Raw genomic sequence first — 19,011 nt, forward strand, 5'->3', positions numbered from 1 at the left:
TGACCTTGCCCTCTCTCTTTAAACGGCACTTTTTACAAAAGCAGGCGTACAAAACAGATAAACTGCAGTTACCAGCAGCAAGTACTGCTTTGGTCTAGAGGCACTTCCATATAGAACAAATTTTGTTCAGACATGTTGTATCCTCTGTCTCAAAAACATACTTGAAGTGTTTTTGTTTCATTTTAAAACCTCATGAATACCTTTTTTTTTTCCTGGCTATATTTTGCAACCATCTACCTGCATGATTCCAATCTTCATTGAAACCTTCCTATTAATAATACCACTTATTACTGAAAAATAGTTTCCTGTTTTAGTATTTGATTGAGATTCACTAGAGAATTTATAGAAGATTAACTGAATTAGATTTCAACATAAATTTTTAAATGAGGAAAAAAGTGCCCCAGATAGAAAGAAATTTTTCTAGCCATTACAGATGTCAGACACAATTTAATGGAAAAAAATAAATATCCAATCCCCATTTTTTTTCCAAAAGCAAGAAAACATGTCAGTCTCTAGAATGCTGACACACACTTTCCCAAATCTGCCAAGCTTTAAGGACTAGGGGGAAGGTAGTAAGACTGTCCTTGATTTTGCATTTCTCAGTTTCTCACTCTTTTGCATTGCCAGATTTTGACCATGCTTAATCAGATTATGATTTACTTGGAAAACTCAATTTCTATTTCAAAATTCTCTATTTTTATATAAAATAGTATAATGAACACATTAAGACAGCACAACTTGTAACATTTCAAGTGTGACAGTGACTGCATAAATTTTCTTCTCAAAATATAATTTTAAGTGAACACTATTATTAATGACTGGATAGATTCCTGGAAAGGAAAACAAAAGACTATTAAATATCATGGCATCAGCTTTGGCCCAGGAAGTTCCTGACCAGCAAAGCATTGCCAAGAATACATCACCGGAAGTACCACTACGTGCTTGCCTTGTTTCCATGCTCTCCCTTATGCTTTTCCCATTCTGACTCTTCAGAGAGAGGTTACTGTGCTACATGCTGATCTCCCACTACAGAGCTACCCTTCTATTCAGATCCAGATTTTGCGTAACAGTCTCTGCCTCTAAAACCTCATACAGATTTATCAGAACAACCATGTACATTCAAAGATATAATTAAGATTTTCACTCTTCTTTCTGTAGAAAATGTAAATCATTCAGATTTGATGTTAGTAGCTCTTACTGGAATGACAAAACAACAGAAGAAAATATCATAACTTTAAATGATCAACTACTGAACATGTTTTCTGATTTCTCTTATAGCAGTAAATCCATTCTTTTAAATCCATTCAATCACAAAAAAGGAAATTAATTACTTTTGTAAACACACCCACCGTGTCTTTTAAATATCCGGCTGACAATCTCACATACATGCTGCTGTATCTTGGCTGCCCAAATAGAAAAACTACCCTGAAACCATCACAAATAAAAAGTACATATATAATTCACGTGTGATGAACACTCCATGTAGGCAATCATTCCATGTAATATAGGCAATAAACATTCTGCTATCTCATCCCACTACAAAAAACGGCAATGCTTACATAATAAAAAAGTAACTACAGCTCTGAGAAGCGTTATTGTGCTGTGTCACCTTGAATTCCTTTAGATTTAGAAAGATTCAAGAGCTGATAAACTAAGAACAATCACACCAATTAGAAACAGAAGAAAATATCCAGGGGCAACACTTTCTGCTGACAACCAGTCAACCATTAATTTGACAGGAATTCAGAGTAAAGAAAGTAATCATCTGAACATAAGCTTAACACTTTAGCTGCTACAATCAAACACTGCTGGTTTCTTCACTGAAGAATGAATAAAAGGCTCAAATGGCTATTCAAACCCACACAGCAGACACAGCACTTTTAAATAGGAACCAGTGTGAAGGTGAATCATGAGATAATGCAATTCACTCAGGACTGCTACAGGTTTACCCACAGAAGCACATTTTTAAAAACTTCAACACAGGGAAAGCCAAACCCACACGTCCCCTGAACAGCTACAAACCTTCAGCATATCACTGTCATAAGTATAGTCAATTGCTGGAGAGATACGCTGTGCAAATATCTGACTCATCATAGTGCGGTAGGCCTTTCCATCCACGTTTGCTAAGGTATGGTGGAGGACTTCATGGAGTTCAGACTCTTCCATCTGCGGTGGTGGAAGATGTTCACTTTTTAACAGCTCCACAGCTGTCGGTCGTGCTGCAGGATCATGGTTCAGGAGCCACGTAATAACCAGTCTCTACAAATTAAATCAACATTTTACAGATTAGAAACATTTTCTAAGTTAACAGCATTTGCAACAAACTTGGCAGTCATATCAATTCAATAACAAACTATGAGGCTCTACAGGGGAAAAACCAGCAGAATCTGAATCTTTTGGATGGACATTATTTGCTTACCAAATTATGAATATCTTTTATTATCATCTGAAAAAGTTTACTAAACCACACAAATTATGAGAAATGTGCCTCCTGGGATGACAAAATATGTAGTATCCTTTTTCTTTGTTGTTCCATGGTGTGCTAGCTCTGGAATCTCTTTTTTAACAAAGTGAAGGTAAAGCAGAACTGCATGCATGAAATCAAAGATTTGAGAGGCACAAGTATTAGAGCGGGGGAATCCTCCTGGCACATTTCAGCAAAATGCACAAGACAGAAATGTTTTTATGGTACTAGTAATGTACAGATTACTGTTTTACAAGCATAACACACTGAAATTTAATACTAATGTTCAACAAAAGAGTTGATTAGCACAAGGAGAAAGCCACCTAGATGGTCCAGAAAAGATTACACTCTTCCTTATCACTTCATTACCCCACCATGGAGGCTTCCAGAAGAACTCTTGGCAGCTCTGTCAAGTTTGGAGCAGCCAACTGAGCTTGCACATCTCTTTCTATTGTGCAACACATATTTCCTTCAAAAAGTTTAAGTAAAACGTTAAACAACTGAGCTGCCATTTCTCTGAGCATAAAAACTCAAAACTGTCTCTCAGAGCTTAAAAGATGTGCCAGTGAACTCTAAATTTCTTTATGACTGTGCTCTGAGAACTTTGTCGGTAAATATATTTCCATGTCAAGTTAGAGCATTATTTTGAGATTTTCTTACTTTGTTCTGATATCATGTAACAAGAACTTGGCAGAGAATACTAGATGGGGAATTAAGTGGGAAATTAAGGGGCAAAACCAATAATCAATGTTTTCTGAGAAGGAATACCTAATAGTTAAAATATCTTCAAATTACCTGCTTTGCATGCTTGACTTCATCAAAGTCCTTAGGAAATACAATCGCAGGCTAACAAAACAAAAAAATAAATCCACATTTGAATTTTAGTAAGCAGTCCAGATTGCTCAGATTACTCTAATTTTTAAGTTCTACATATTAAACAGAGAAACTAAGCCTTTCCATTGCCCATGAAAAAAATAAACAAAAAAAACCTCCAAACAAACAAACCAAACCTCCACATGGCATGTTTAATTTGAAGAGCTAAAAGGGAAAAGAATGCTTTGATGTTGTTTTGTACAACAGAAGTACAACCCATAATCACAAGCATTTACCAAATACAAATATAAACTGATCCTGAGAAAGGCCCAACAGGCCTAAACACAGGTATCCTGAAGAGATGATTCCTTTATCTGACATGTAAAAAATCAATTTCACAGACAGCACACTGACTGGTATTGATGGCAATACCATTAGAATACATGGTGCATTAAAAGAATATCAGTGCACCAGCTCCAATTGTATTTTTCACTTTTTGTACGTTTTATAAACCTTGTTTTTAAGCACTCCCTATGGCAACATTTTTTGCTATATTTTGCACCCTTTTGCTTCTCTTAACAAACGATTCGATGCATAGAATTAGTATGTTTCATATCTGTGTACTTACCAGCCTTAGCTGACCGAGAACAAAGATCCTTTCTGATGCAGTATTCATAGGATGGTAGCACATTTCAAAGAATATTATACCTAAGCTGAACAGGTCCACTTTCTAAAGAAGAAAAAAATGAAAACTTGAGTGTGGTACCTATCAATTCTCTGAAGATGAAAATAGCAGAGGAAAAGAAGGAAAAAAAAAAAAAAATCAAACCCACAACAAATATTTATGTTAAATATCACAGTATCAAAGCTGGAGAGAAAGCTGTTGGTTTTCTTTTTTCTTCTGTGTCTTTTTGTGCATTTTTATTATTATTTGTTCTTTAAGGTTTTTTTTGTTAGAAGACACAATCCATTAAGATTTGGTAGACTTCAAAGCCCTTCTATCATCACAGCACTGCTATGACATAAATGGTGGTTTGCACTTGAGTTGTGGTCAGCAGCTTATCACTGAAGTGAGGAGTGGATGTTCACGAGGGGTCGGTGCTGGGACTGGCACTGTTGAACATCTTTGTCGGTGACACGGACATTGGGACTGAGAGCAGCCTCAGCAAGTTTGCTGGTGGCACTGAGCTCTGTGGTGCAGCTGACACGCCGGAGGGAAGGGATGCCATCAAAAGGGATCTTGACAGGGTGGACAGGAGAGACTGTGTGAACCTCATGAAGTTCAACGAGGCCAAGTGCAAGGTCCTGCACAACGGTTGCGGTAATCCCAAGCACAAATACAGGCCGGGCGGAGAATACATTGAGAGCAGCCCTGAGAAGAACCTGGAGGTGCTGGGTGACAAGATTCTCAAAATGATCAGCGCACTCACAGCCCAGAGAGCCAAGCATCCTGTGCTGCATCAAAAGCAATGTGACCAACAGGTTGAGAGAGGTGATTCTCCCAATCTACTCCACTCTCATGATATTCCACCTGGAGTGCTGCATCCAGCTCAGGGGCCCCCAACACAAGGAGAACACGGATCTGCTAGAGCAAGTCCACAGAGCAAGTCCAGAGGAGGGCCACAAAGATCACTGAAGGAATGAAGCACCTCTAACACAAGGAAAGGCTGAGAGAGTTGGAATTGTTTCGCCTGGAGAGAAGACTCCATGGAGACCTTAGATCAGCCTTTCAGTACCTCAAGGGGGCTACAAGAATGCCAGAGAGGGAGTTTTTACAAGGCAAATGAGTGACAGGGCAAGGGATAATGGCTTTAAAATAAAAGAGGCTAGGTTTAGACTGGATACTAGAAAGAAATTCTTTACTGTGAGGGTGGTACAGGTTGCCTGGAGAAATTGTGAATTCCTGGAAGTGTTCAAGGCCAGGCTGGATGGGGCTTGAAGCAGCCTGGTCTAGTGGAAGGCGTCCCTGTCCATGGCAAGATGCTGGAACTGGATAAGCCCTGCAGTCCCTTTCAACCTAAAACATTGTCTAATTCTATGACTCCCACTTTGAAAACGTTTCATTGCTTTAAAATTCAGTTTGTCTCTGCATATAAACAGGATTCTCTTTGATGGAAAAACTATACCCTCACAGTCTAGAAATCCAGAACAGCAATATACACTATATTACCTTAACTAAAAGCTGTAAGATTTCTATCCTATTCTGTTACAAAGGTCCTCCACGATTACATGCTTTCAACTTGAAGTTGGTTGCTTCTAGTCATGATCAAGCAGGCAGAAAAATTGACTTGCCCACATCCTTCTAACCCTTGGTTTCCTCTTGAAGCAATGTTTAATTCCCCTGATTAGCACAGGAGTCAACCACATTCTGTTCCACACTGAATTCATCTTTGTCAAGGAGGAATGACCCTGGTCCATCTTAGATTCCATGCTACCTTTTCATCAAGTCTACTCCAATCATACCTGATTGTATGTAGATTTAGTGCTTCCTTGGACCTCTGGGCTGACGTACAGTGCAGTGCCAACCATCCCTGTCAAGTTACCTATGTGGCAAAAGGTGAGAACACCAGTTTCAAGAAAGCGGGAGAGAAATGCAGCATTCACTTCAAGAAAAAACTCATTCACATTCTCTTTCTTCTAGGTGGGAGTGCAGTCCTTACTGAGAGAGACCCAGCCAAGAATACTTTGACAAACAGACAGTTCTTACCTGCACGTGTCAAGTATCTGTGTCCATCTGTAGCAGCTAAACCTATCTATTGCTTTGCAGATTTGTAGTAGGTCAGCACACAAGTAAATTGCACTGCCATTACATTTGTCTTTAAACATACCATGTACTAAAGTTCCCTCAGAACACCATATTGAGACTAACAAAACCCAAACTGACCAACCAAGGACACTGAAGTCTTGAAATTGTCCTACATAGGTAAGAGAACACAAGAGCAGATGGAACAGATATAGAGGCTCTCTACACACCTCACCATGAGGAAAGCACTGATTTATGGCAGAAGGCTAGCAGAGGAAGCAAATTAATTCTTAGGTAAGAGGCAAAAGTGCCAGATTATAACATAGCTACCCAACTTCATGGCTGGGGGAGTCCCACCCCTGGCCTTAATAAAGAGAAATTTTATTGTCAAAGAACAAATGGAAGTTCTAACAGCGTATAGAAGAGCACAGAATATAAATGCTTGCTTAAGATAATTTAGAACAAGTTGCAATGTAAACTAACCTGATGGGTCAGACACAGCAGAACCATCCGAGAGATTTTCCTCTTGTTTAGAGACTACCTGAAATCAGCAAAACAGTCATATTGTAAATGACACATGAAATGCTTCTGTTAGCTGTTCTTGTCACATGGGTTGACAGTGCATGGTTTAATTTTAGAACCTTAGAAATTTAAAGTAAGTCTTTTCAATATATAAACATTGTGGTCATTTAACTTATGTTTTATTTTTATTTTTCAAGTAATTATATCACTAGATTCAAGGGTTTTTTTCATTCACTTCAAGCTGTACTTACTGCATTTGCTGGATAATCTGTAGCTAAACCAAAATCACCAATTTTGACGTGATCATCTGAATCTAAAAAAATGTTCACAGGTTTCAAGTCTCTGTGGATCATTCCCTGTTACAGGAGCAGAATTAAAAAAAAAAAAAAAAAGACCCACAGAATATTAAACAATAAACACATTTCAAAATAGAAGTCTTTATAATAGACTGAAAAATTGTATTACATACTTTACAGTGGGAAATCTACTGCATTAAGTCATTGAAGATCAGTCTTGAAGACAAACTATAGTTGGTAGCCCAGAAGCTAGAAACAAGTTTCAGTGCTACCAGATACCTAACAGAATGTTTTAAAAAGACAGTCAAATTTTTATGACTAATGCATAAAATCTGCAGTGGTTCATTATAAAATTCATATCCATATGAATTTTTATGATAAAGAACAATGAACCCAAGAACAGACTAATAATGGAAAGGGCAAAGAGAGGAAACTTGCTAACAAATGTCCCAAAATGAATATGAAGAAACCCAAAGAGAAAGAGGTGAGACACAAATATTATGTACAGGTCATAACTATCATATTTACTAACCTTTTCATGGATGTAAGCTAACCCATCCAAAATTTCTCGGAAAAGCCTCCAAAGCCGACTGGTATCTTCATATAACCCCTGGTCAATAGTGTCCCTTAATGTGCTCTTTTCACAATACTCCATCTTCAGTTGTGCATACACAAGGGACAGAGGGAAGAATGAACGGTTTTGTTAAGAGAAGAGACTATCAGAAACTTGTATCTGTACACATATTACTGCCCAGGCTCAGAAGCAAACAGTATCACCAAAAAATTCAGCTGTCTGGAATTCTCCTGAGACCTGTCTTTTAGCTACAAACATGCATTCACTTCTGGGTCCTACCTCATTTTCTGGGACAACGGTATGAGCCTGCAGAGCAGGATATTCTCTAACACAAACATTAACAAAGTGAAACCAGCCAAGCCATAATATGTGATAAAGCCAAACCACAAAGAATGTCTGGCTTTATTGCACTTGGCATCTTAGCTGCTTTTGTTATGAATATATACAACACGTACAAACAAGCTTATTAAAATCTAATTCCATCTACCTGTAACTTCCTTCCAGACAAGCTCTAGCATTAAGTGCATTATAAAAAATTGCACATCACCACAGAATAGTTAGCTATGATAATACAGCAATAAATAGTTTCTGGGAGAAGTTGACTAACTCCTAACACAAAGGAGGTGTCAGTAGAATGGCCTGAAGTTGCAACTCTTGCAGAGTTTCATTGTGTGCCTACTGTTAGAGCCATACAATGGATTTACAGATTGCTGAATTCTATGAAAATAAAGTGCATATACAATACTGTGCTTTTGAAGAGAATGAGGAAGTTTTCACATCTGTGAAAGACAACTTCCCCTCTGGAATTTAGCATGGTAGACTTCAACTCCACATTGGGAATTAACACCATAACCAAACTGAGGAACACCAGCTACAGTGTTGGGGACTGGGATGGATATTCACAACAAATAAGCAAAAGGCAAAAGAATGCTTTGAAAGCCATGGACTCAAAGGTTGGCTGGTTGGGTTGTTCTATGATTAGATCAGGAATTGCCAACTTCTACTTCTACATGAGCAACACCAGTTATCCCATTACACACTGTGTTCTCTCCAGGCACAAATACAGAGCCTTGGAAGGCATAACAAACCTGCACTGTGCCCTCCACCAGCCAAGCCTTCAGAAAACCAGTCTGTTGCAAAAACTGCACCAAACTTACTTGTTTGCATTTTTAAAGGTCATTACTTCTCTCGTGAAAACCAGCAACTAGTCTCTGCAGGCTGAATTAAACAGCACCCTTTTATGTGAACACACAATATTTGTACCTGAATATACAGATAATGCACTGTCTGAATGACTGGTGTCCTGTCTTCTCCTCCATGGCTATTCTTTTCATTGTCTTCTTCATTCTTTATTACAATAAAAGTACAGAACAGTTAGCTATGGGAAGCTGTGCAGACCTTTTAATTATATATACAACTACTTTTTAATGGCTGGAATATATTGGTGAGAACTCAGCGTCTCTGGATAGGTTTGAAAAATAGCAAGATAATACAATGACATTTTTGTAATACCATTGTGTCTAATAAACTAGAAAAACAGGTGAGACCAACTCTCAAAGTGAAACTAAGCACCATTTTGTCATCAATAGACACTGAAGGAAAATAATTCTGGGAGAACTGGATGAATCCTAAATCTCAACATTTGAAAACTAGAAGATAGAAAGCTTGATTGATAAATAATGCAACCCCCACCTTCCACAACAATTTTGGTAGGGTGTGCATACATATGTAGATGTATAATGAGAAAAGAATGCATTACCATATTATTAAATTATATACTGAAAACTTTTTCATGCCAATGTACATTATAACCGAAATAAGAAGGAGCTGCAGCTTTAAATAAAAACATGTTACAGATCATCAGGATTGGCAATGACACACTGTAGATGCTGTAGAAGAGTGTGCATCAGCTTTCCAGTGACACAGTGCACTGACTGTCCACAGCAAATGCTAGGCCACAATCTTAAAATCAACTAAAACCATAGTCATTATACTGACTTTCCCTCTCTTTCAGACTGGGAGCAATATGTATCTTGTCTGCTTTAAAAGGTGGCTATGAGCAGATATATTAGTTAAAAGCATCTAAAGGCAGTATAGAATTTCAACGCTGAGAGGTGTAAGGCCATATAATCCACTGACTAACTGTTAAATCATAAACACACTGAAGTGTTAAGCCTGCAATAACCTGGGTCATGACTAAAAAAATCCTCATATTTAGCTCAATAAACACTTTAGGAAACAGAATCCAGATTAGCTGCATCATACTGATTTCTACAGGATGCAGGTCACAATGGCACAACACTCACTCTAACAGATGTATAAGGTTATGTTTCTGTACTTACAGCAGAAGCAAAATAAAACTTCCCAACTGACCTGTTTACTTGTCAAAGACTATTTTATTATATTTTCATTTTCACTAACTTTATCTTTACACTTACTGGAGAATGACCTTTACTATTTTCATCTTCATTATCAAAAATTATTTCGCTTTCAGAATCTGTGGTTGGCCTGTTTAAAAACACAGAAAGAAAAAAAATCTCAAAAGTTCTGCATACCAAGAAATATTTACTAAAGAATTTGGAGATTATTTTTGGGGAGGAAAAAAAAAAATCTAACCTTCTGCTGAAGACTTCCTACATACTTTAAACAAAAAAAGCAAAACAAAACAATATCCAGAAAAGCATCCTGCTTGCAAAGAAACACTTCTTTTGATAGTCCAGTTGTAAAAGGGAAGTTATATATTCACATCAATAAAATTCAGTATATAGCTAATAAACAAAACTGAGATCATTTTATTTACTTGCTTATATAAAAAAAAAAAAATCACAGAGAACCACACCATACACAGAGGAAGGTATGGAATACACTGATAAAAACCAAAACAAAAAAGGGTAAGTTTGATTTTTTTCAAGACTTGTAGTATTTTTGTTATTTATTAAAAAACTTTACTCTCAAGGCTGGAAAAGACAAACACATGGTAAACAGTCATACATTCTGGCACAAATAAGCAGCCTTAAGAAGCCTACACCAAAAAATTTTCCATGCAGATTAACAATCCTTAGCTAGAAAATTTCCTCTTCCTGACTATCTGACTGCTGGAAAATACACTGGTTGTCAATAAGGGGACAGAATAAAAATGCAGTGGACTACTTCTGACAAAAGAAACAAGAACGATAAGACACAGACTCGGAAAAACGAACTCTTGCTCACAACCCCTACAGTGCCAATACTGAAGCCTACTTACAAAATCGAATGCGAGAACACGCCATCACCATCGTCATCGTCATCACTGGACTCCTGATCAGCTCCACTGAATTTGTTGCTGGAGGATCTTTCACATGAAGTACTCCACTCAACTGAACTTGTCAAACATGGAGGAGGAGCATTAGTTTCCACATCACTTGTCTCCTCAGTGGAAAGGATGAGGAGACCAGCTTTGGGGGGCATTCTCCTCTCTTCAGTTGTTTCAGATGTTGACACAATGGGAACAGGACTTTCATGTTTTTCTATCCAAGCATTGTAATATCTCACAATATTCTCATGGTTCAAGCGGGAAAGTAACGTTACTTCCCCCTTAATCCTCCGAAATTGCTTGCTGGTAGGGTTTATGCGAATACGTTTCACAGCATAATAGCAACCATCAAGCTTATTTCTCACCTGCAAAATTCAAATTAATCTAAAGTGAAACGCTTACAAATGTCTTACCGAGCAGAGCCAGAAAAATAATTTCACGAAACAGGAAGTCTTCCTTTCACCTGGAAAATTACTACAATTCAAATGCAAGGTTCCCCATACTGATAGGCTTTCTCCTCAATCTCCCAGCAACCTCTTGCAAAAAAACTTTTCAGACTATTCAGTTAGAGATAAAAACCTCAACACAGGCACAGCACACTAGCAGACAGTAAATGAAACCAAGCAAACATTGAATATATTGTTCTGCTTCAGAGAAAACAAACATATCCTCAAAAAGGTTTCCGCAGAGGAAACAATTTTTATACCGTACCTTGATGACTGCTCCAAAGGCCCCTTTACCAAGTAATTTTAGCTCTTCAAACTCATTGTAGTATCGTGAAAATTGTCTCTGTGTTTCTGTGAAGAACGAAGCACTGGATATCCGACTGCTGGGTACAACTGTCTCCATGCAATCTAAACCTGTTGAATCTGCAATGAAGACAAAGTTTCCATCACTGGCAATATGGGGATAAGGCACTAGGGACTGTCAAATAAGGAGCAAGACAGAGATAAAACCTAAAAAACTTCAAGTGCAACTAAATCCTAAAATAGAAAAGTGCTCTGCTGTGTAAAGTTCTAGCACAAGCATAAATCTTAATACAGTTTTTAATTACTAATGTGAATTATGCTGGACAAAGGAATGATTTTAACAAGAACATAAGAAGGAAAGAAGTCTCATTGGAACACCATTTTCCACGCACAAAGTTAAGTCTACATTTACACCATGCAGGAGGTGGATGAGTTTACAGCTTTCTTTAAAAGCATAAGCTGCTTCTACAGAACAAAAAACAGTAGTCAGTCCACCCCAGCCAGTCTTGGACACAGAAATTAAAGATCACACTACCTTTTAAGTCAGTTAATGTAACACACTTGTACAGTCTTGTGAAGCTGTAGCATAGTTCAGTTTTTCTAAGTTCAGGCATGTAGTCCACTTACTTAGCAGAATACAGGAAGAACCAAGTTCCTTACCATCTAGATTTTCTTCAGCTACAGGTATTTTTATTCGTGGAACGTTTATAAAACTGTGTTGTAGCAACTGCTGAGGAGTCCACCTTTCTTTATCTTCCAAGCAAACACACCTGTTAGCAAACCAGAGAGAACTATTTCAACTATTCTGACATAAATATTACAATCTTATTCTTACCATATTCAGAAATAATTACCTCCATCATTCAGATGGTAATCAGAAGCAAAGAGACTAAATGGCTTATTCACAGTGATATATACAGTTGGTGGCAGAGGAAAGAAAAAGAGAGCACCCAACCTGCTCTCCCAAATCCCAGATTAGCAGTCTTGAGCCATGATATCAACCTCTTCTATAAAAATTACAACTAGCAACACAGGAGGACTTATCTACTCTTTAAAAAACTGTTAAAATCTTAAAAAAAAAAAAAAAATCAAAGACAAAAATATACAGGAATGTGACAAACATACTTTTCTAGAAAGTCTTGAAAGTCAGCAGGTAAATTGGTAGGAACAACAACTGGGAATTCCTTGGTTACTTGGCCCTGGCTGAGTGAAAGCAGAAGCAAGCCCAGACGCCATACATCTCCTTTTTTTCCAGGTTTGTTGGGAAGACCATCCTCACTAAAACGAACCTTGGTTTGCTCAAAAACATCAGCTTTGCAGATGTCAGCTAAGCGCTTGGAAATGCTGTAGTCTGTGACCTTGATGTTTCCTTCAGCGTCTAGCAGGATGCTGGAAGCACAAAGGACCTTGTGCACTACTGAATTATTGTGCAGGTAGTCGAGAGCTGACAAGATCTGGATCACATAATGGCGCAACTGCTCAACTGGAACTGGAGTCTCTTTGTGTAAGTATGCAGAAAGGCTGCAACCACTTATGTGCTCCACTAAAATATCCACCACAATTGAGTCGTCCCGTTCTTTGAGGTTCATACATTTGTAATGTACTATGTTTGGATGACTTAGCTTCGTCAGTGAGCTGAACTCTGTTTCTGCTCCCTGAAGCTGGTAGAAAAACACAACAAAACATGCATTTTGTCGTATCTTGGAACACACTACTAATAAAATATGTAACACAAACAAAATTCTTATAAAATATGCGACATCCTCATATTTTTCTAAAAAGGAATTATTGCGCACTGGGGAAAGTACAGCTTTGATTTTTAACAGGTAAGCTTGATTGCCTCTTTCTTCAGATTTTCAGTATTTTATTAGTTTATTTATGCATACTTGCAAACACACTTTCTTGCATTTGTATTATTGTAAAGGAATTCCTGAATACCCCAATACACTCATCTTCTTTCATGCAGATACTCTAAAAGATTAGCATTTTCAAGTTCATTACTACCCTCTCAAGTTTAATATTAACTAGCAGCTTAAAGAAAAACACTGAACCTCACTAAAACAAATTGAACCTCACCTAATCTTCATTAAGCCAAATGCAAAATATAGGCATTACCTGTTTCTTAGACTTCTCAATCTTTTCTATTTCTTGAGTTGTAAGAAACCTTCCCATCTTTTTTTGCCAGTGGAGAACCCACTCATATATTAGAACAAAGTCTCCACTGTGAACTTCCAAGGCATTGTAGACAGATTTACCAAGCTGTTCATCCTTGCCTACACACAGAGGGAGAGAAGAGGAACATGGCTTCTTTTGTTTCTAAGGATTTGACAAAAGCTCCTGCAAATGCTAAATAAATACCAGTAGGCCTATTTTCTACAGTCAGAAACATTAACCTACTTACTACTAGACAAGACACGTATCTATTATCATAAGTATGGAAAATATCAGGCTTGATGAGAATGAATGCTATATTACAATGCTCAAATGAAAACAATTACATATTGACAAAAAACTGCTGCACATTTTCAAGAATTTTAAGTTTTAATAAATGAACAACTTTCTTGCTTAGCAAATGCCAAGCTCTACACATAGAGAACACAATTGTTCATCCTCAAACTGCAAAATAATAAAATTTTCCTTTCTTGAGAGACTTTCAAGCTGTTCATCAATCCACTGAGGAAATGCTATGTTGAAAACAAACAATGAAAACATTTGATGGTCTGTCCATGTGAAAACAAACAATGAAAACATTTGATGGTCTGTCCATGTGGGCACTCCATGGAGGTTTTCCAGCTCAGTTTCCTGTCATGTCCTGTATTAATGTTTTTGCTAAACCTGCTGCTTTTATGCCATGGCTATCAGCAGCAATGGAAGGAGAGTAACTATGCATTTCAGCCCCACGCTTATCAGTGGTTTGACATGTTACTGAAAGCATCCCAAACCCCAGCATTTCGAGTTGCAATTGTAATTTTGCTTACCTAAACATTTTCCTTTATGGACAGTAAGCTGTCCAGCACCACTTGTGCTGAAGTTCAGAACTTCATGATTTGCAGGGGACTCTTCATTATTACTAACAGAAAGCTGGCGTTCTCGTCTGCAATGTGAAGAGAACATTTTTCTCCAACTCAGAAAGTCAGTATATTTAAAGTCTTTAAAGGAGTTGAATATAAACCTTCAAAACTGGAAAGTTCCCACATTATCCACAGCACACGTTAAAATTGGAAAGTTTTCAAGTTATCCACAGCTTAGTTAAACCATGAAAAATGAAGACGGGAGGAAGGTGGCAGGGAAGAGACCAAAATGAACAGGTCAACAACATGACACACTATTTTCTTGCCTTCAAATTTCACTTTGTAATCTACTGTTTGCAACAAAACAAACAAATAAATCTAAAAAATCCACATGCAAACTGCCATACTTTGAACGTCCAGCTGAATTTGGTCGGTGTTTATTATTCACTCCATGTTCCAAACAGTTCCCATTTACGCGTGAAGGAACTCTACGTCCTGCAGTATCTCTCCTGTGAGAATCTTCTTGATTGGTCAGAGCAGCTATTTCCAAACGTTCCTATAAATCAGGAAAAACACCAAGTAAGTACAGAAGCCACTCCTATCATCAAAATGCAAGTACTTAGTTACTATTCTATGAAGTCATGCAGATCACAGAAGAAATATGTTTTCATAATAAATGTATGCACAAGGCCAAAGAAATCTGAAATCTCAGAAAGTATCTTTCAGCACTGTCCATGGCAAGAATGTAAAGAAACTGGAAACATTAATATACCAGCTTTTTTCTATGTCTGTTTGAAAATATCCACCCTGGTACACTCAAGATGCTAGTATATTCCAGAAATAACCCCCTGAAGAAACCAAGAACCCATTTTAATTTAGATTTACTAGAAGGCCTGAATAAGAAAAGATGTCCAAGAAAATTTCAAATTTTTACAAGTACTGTTACAGTACCGGGAAGAACTTGCTGCAATGCTTTTTTGCATGCCAGCTTAGAAAGAATACCTGTTTAGCAATCTCTTTCTTTTTTCTTTCTTCCCTTTTCTCTTCCTCCCTTCTCTGAATCTCATTAAGGATTTCACGTTGCTGAAATAAATTTCAGTTGTTAGAGACGCAACAGTACATGCAATGCAACTGCTAAAACCTTACCCTGACTTAAAAGTAAAAAAGCTATGATGCTGATTTTTCAGAAGTGTTGGAATAGGACTTAGAGGATGTCACAAGTAAAAAAAAACCAGAAGTCAAAATAGCTCTCCTGAGGAACTTAACAGCATCAATTTTATGATATAGGAGAATGGAACTGCAAATTACTTCTACTGCCAGACCCAGCAATAAAGTTTCACACACGCTAAAAAAAAGACAGGGAGGTAAATCCAAATGATCTTTTAAAAAACAGAGCTATTCTCTCCATATTCCCCACAGAGTGGAGACTTCACACTACTGGCTCCCGTGAGACTTTGAGGAATCCCCTTATTTCTAATGAACAGTGTTGGTGGTCTGACACCTCCTTAGATTAAATTTGCTGCTCTCTAGAGGTGCCTGTCAGAACCAATGTTCCAGTCACCCCAGGAGTGAAAGAGGGTATCATTACCTGTCTGCCTGGCTAACACTTCCTAGTTTAAGATGGAATTAACTTAATATGTACATTTACTTACACTTTTGCATAAGGTCCTCTTGATAAGTGATTTTTATAGGATCAGGAATCAACATTTAGGTTTGTTTCAGGCATAAATATTTCTCCAGGTTAAAACCACATCATTAAAATATTACAATTACAGCAGCAGATAGTTCATAAAATACATATTGATCAGCTCATACTGGCAGGTCTGACAAGTTAATAATTCAGTGAAACTCACCATTATGGAGAGTGATTTTAAAATCATGATCATGTTATTTTAAGAACATATGGTTATTCATACTTTGATTTCTCTTACCTCCTGCTCCTCTCTTCTCTTAACTTCTTGTGCCCTACGCAATTCCTCCTGAGCCAATCTTTCCTGTTCTTTCTGATGATTTTTCAGCATTTCTTCATGAAAAGACTTGGAAGGTGGTTTATTATGCTCACTGAGAAATGACTGTACATGGTCAGCAAGTTCAAATATCATCACCTGAAAGAAAATAAGTATGAACAACATGCAGAGTCAAATGACAGCCAAATGATACCCACCCCAAAAAGAAACACAGCAGAAGCATGACTGTCAATTTTGATATTTATCAGGGAGAATTTATCAGAATTTGCCAGAATTATTTATTAATAAATTGCAACAGGAAAAATCCCTGACCACAGTGGTGAAAATGGCGGAGATTACTGAAAGACAGACAATCTAAGCCATCTTATTTTTGTAACAGAAAAGTGCAATTTAAAAATCATTTTCTCATATTCTTTTAGGCATAATCTTTCTACTTCCAAAGATATAGGTTTATGACACGAGCTACAACAGAACAAATCCTTTGCACTTACCAGTACAGAACCTACTGCTATGAAAGAGTTATTATTTCACTGCTGACTGCAAATCCAACCCTTCCTCTGCAAAGCAGTCTCCCAGTTAGAACTGTAAAGTCACACAAGGCATTCAATATCCATCTAACCACAACTACTAAAATAAGAACTGCACTGAAAACTGCTCAGCTGAATTCTGCTACATGGTTTGCCCGGTTGGAATCAATTATCATTACTGTTTACTTGAACTGTGAATGTATTGATGATCTATTGACCTGTCAGGGCTTAAGCTTTCAGCAGTTTAGTAGCATCCCCTTATTAATTCAAGCAATCCACAGCACTAAAGAGACCATTTTAGCTCTAAAATTAAAGAATAGTACAGGACAAAGGTGCAGTCAGCAGCACCACTGGGCAGGATTTGCATGTGCAGATGGGAGATCAGCCAAATTAAATTGTCCCATCTGCCGGTAACAGGGTGACGTTTAAAAGATTCTCAAACACTGAATCCCCTGCTTGAAAGCAAGAATGAAGCCAGAAAGCAATTCAAAATAGAAAGTACAGCACAATATGCATAAATCTGACACGTGCAGCTAAAATATCTTTCCCAGGTTACTCTTCAGAAGGCAAGGCAATCATTGCATGTACCCATGTGTCAAAAAGAACCCAAAACAAAAACAAGAGAAAACTCAGTGATTAAAAAAACACTGACAGTTTGCTGTTCAGTTGGAACTGGTGACTGAGGTATTGTCAAACCTTCTATATCACAGAATACAATTTAATAAGGAATACCTGTCAAGACAGAGAGAAAAGTTATCTCCCTTTTGCTGCAGATAAAGTTCTTCAGGACAGCACTGCACATGCTATTCATTCAAAATGTGCGCCATACGTGTAACTCACAACCACTTCTACACATTGCTGGAGCAAGCATCACTCTCTTTTTGTAAAATCAACATTAGGAAAATGTATGACATATTTTTAGATCCTTTCCATGAGATCAGAAATCAAACTGGGACTTGAAAGCTCTAGAGTCTAACTATTCTTGTGGTCAGTTGTGAGCAGACCAAGTATATATTGCATGGTTTTGTGGTAACTTAGAGAATTTAACCCTTGTACTTCCTATGAATTGTCCATAGCACTGTCATTAGGAAAAAAAGCAAACAGTAACAACAAACAAACCCCACCCCCTAAATTCCAGAATACATTACTAAACTGCTAATTTCCAAAGATACTGAAAAATTTGAGGACGTTCCTGTTTATTGAACAGAACATACCTGGCTAAAACAGTTATTTTGAAACTATCTGCAGAAAAATTTGCAATCAAAATACAAGTATGGTATTCAACTAGAAAAAAGGCTTGATGTGGTCATGATTGACAGCTCTTGCTAAAACTGTAAAGTTGACAGGCTTGGGGAACTGAAAGCAAAATATTTTCCCACTTCAGGCTATCATAATGTCCGCAGCTGTGTAATTCTCACTTTTAAAAAGACAAATAGAGCTATTCAAATGTGTTCACCTGCAACATTTCCAAACAGTGACAAGAAACATGCCAAAACCCCCGCTTTCACCAAGAATTCTTTGTTTACTCGTAATTCTTTGAATCATTTCAGTCCGCAACAACAACAGAAAGGTATCATTACTACTAATCACACCCAAGGATGTATTGAATCCCTTAAAATAGATAAAAAGTCTAAGCTTCCCATGTTTTTCCACCTTTCCCTTTTTAACCAGTTCCAGGGAAACTCAAGTGTCACCACTCCTAAACACAGAAACAAAAAAGGCACAGCGGCATGGAGTGACTGTGCTACAAAGTGTTGAGCTGATGTTTGAATGAAGGTCTCTTGCCTTTCAGTTCAGCCCTAGGTGAACAAGATCTCATGGAAAAACTCCCCAGGTAACCACTGTTTGCTTAAACAGATATGGCCTCCTACAATAGTCAAATGAATCTGGAAAGTGCAGAAAGCTCTCAGTTTTACAGTTAGCATTACTTTTCATACTGCCAAATAACTCAGAATCTTTAAACCAATAATGATGTGAACCTTTTCACAGGAATAAAGCTTGCAGAATTTATACATGCACTGGATTTTGAGAGCATCCATAGTCTGAATTTTAA

The 19,011-nt window shown here is 37.5% G+C and overlaps 1 protein-coding gene across 1 annotated transcript in view; it reads right to left on the minus strand.

Annotated features, from left to right (window-relative positions):
- The window catches only part of EIF2AK4 (eukaryotic translation initiation factor 2 alpha kinase 4), a 39,197-nt gene that overhangs the window by 16,938 nt on the left and 3,248 nt on the right, over positions 1 to 19,011 (minus strand). The window contains exons 4-22 of the mRNA XM_040068780.2: positions 16,396 to 16,569; positions 15,467 to 15,547; positions 14,872 to 15,020; positions 14,432 to 14,547; positions 13,569 to 13,726; positions 12,579 to 13,114; positions 12,114 to 12,223; positions 11,416 to 11,573; positions 10,657 to 11,069; positions 9,851 to 9,920; positions 8,676 to 8,759; positions 7,371 to 7,493; positions 6,794 to 6,898; positions 6,504 to 6,561; positions 5,741 to 5,820; positions 3,906 to 4,007; positions 3,260 to 3,310; positions 2,023 to 2,259; positions 1,350 to 1,425 (exon numbers count right to left, since the gene is read on the minus strand). Of these exons, the coding sequence (XP_039924714.1) occupies positions 1,350 to 1,425; positions 2,023 to 2,259; positions 3,260 to 3,310; positions 3,906 to 4,007; positions 5,741 to 5,820; positions 6,504 to 6,561; positions 6,794 to 6,898; positions 7,371 to 7,493; positions 8,676 to 8,759; positions 9,851 to 9,920; positions 10,657 to 11,069; positions 11,416 to 11,573; positions 12,114 to 12,223; positions 12,579 to 13,114; positions 13,569 to 13,726; positions 14,432 to 14,547; positions 14,872 to 15,020; positions 15,467 to 15,547; positions 16,396 to 16,569 (2,881 nt within the window). The remainder of the gene's footprint in view (positions 1 to 1,349; positions 1,426 to 2,022; positions 2,260 to 3,259; positions 3,311 to 3,905; positions 4,008 to 5,740; positions 5,821 to 6,503; positions 6,562 to 6,793; positions 6,899 to 7,370; positions 7,494 to 8,675; positions 8,760 to 9,850; positions 9,921 to 10,656; positions 11,070 to 11,415; positions 11,574 to 12,113; positions 12,224 to 12,578; positions 13,115 to 13,568; positions 13,727 to 14,431; positions 14,548 to 14,871; positions 15,021 to 15,466; positions 15,548 to 16,395; positions 16,570 to 19,011) is intronic.

The sequence above is a fragment of the Hirundo rustica genome, chromosome 6 (genome assembly GCF_015227805.2).
Source record: "Hirundo rustica isolate bHirRus1 chromosome 6, bHirRus1.pri.v3, whole genome shotgun sequence".
Classification (NCBI taxonomy): domain Eukaryota; kingdom Metazoa; phylum Chordata; class Aves; order Passeriformes; family Hirundinidae; genus Hirundo; species Hirundo rustica.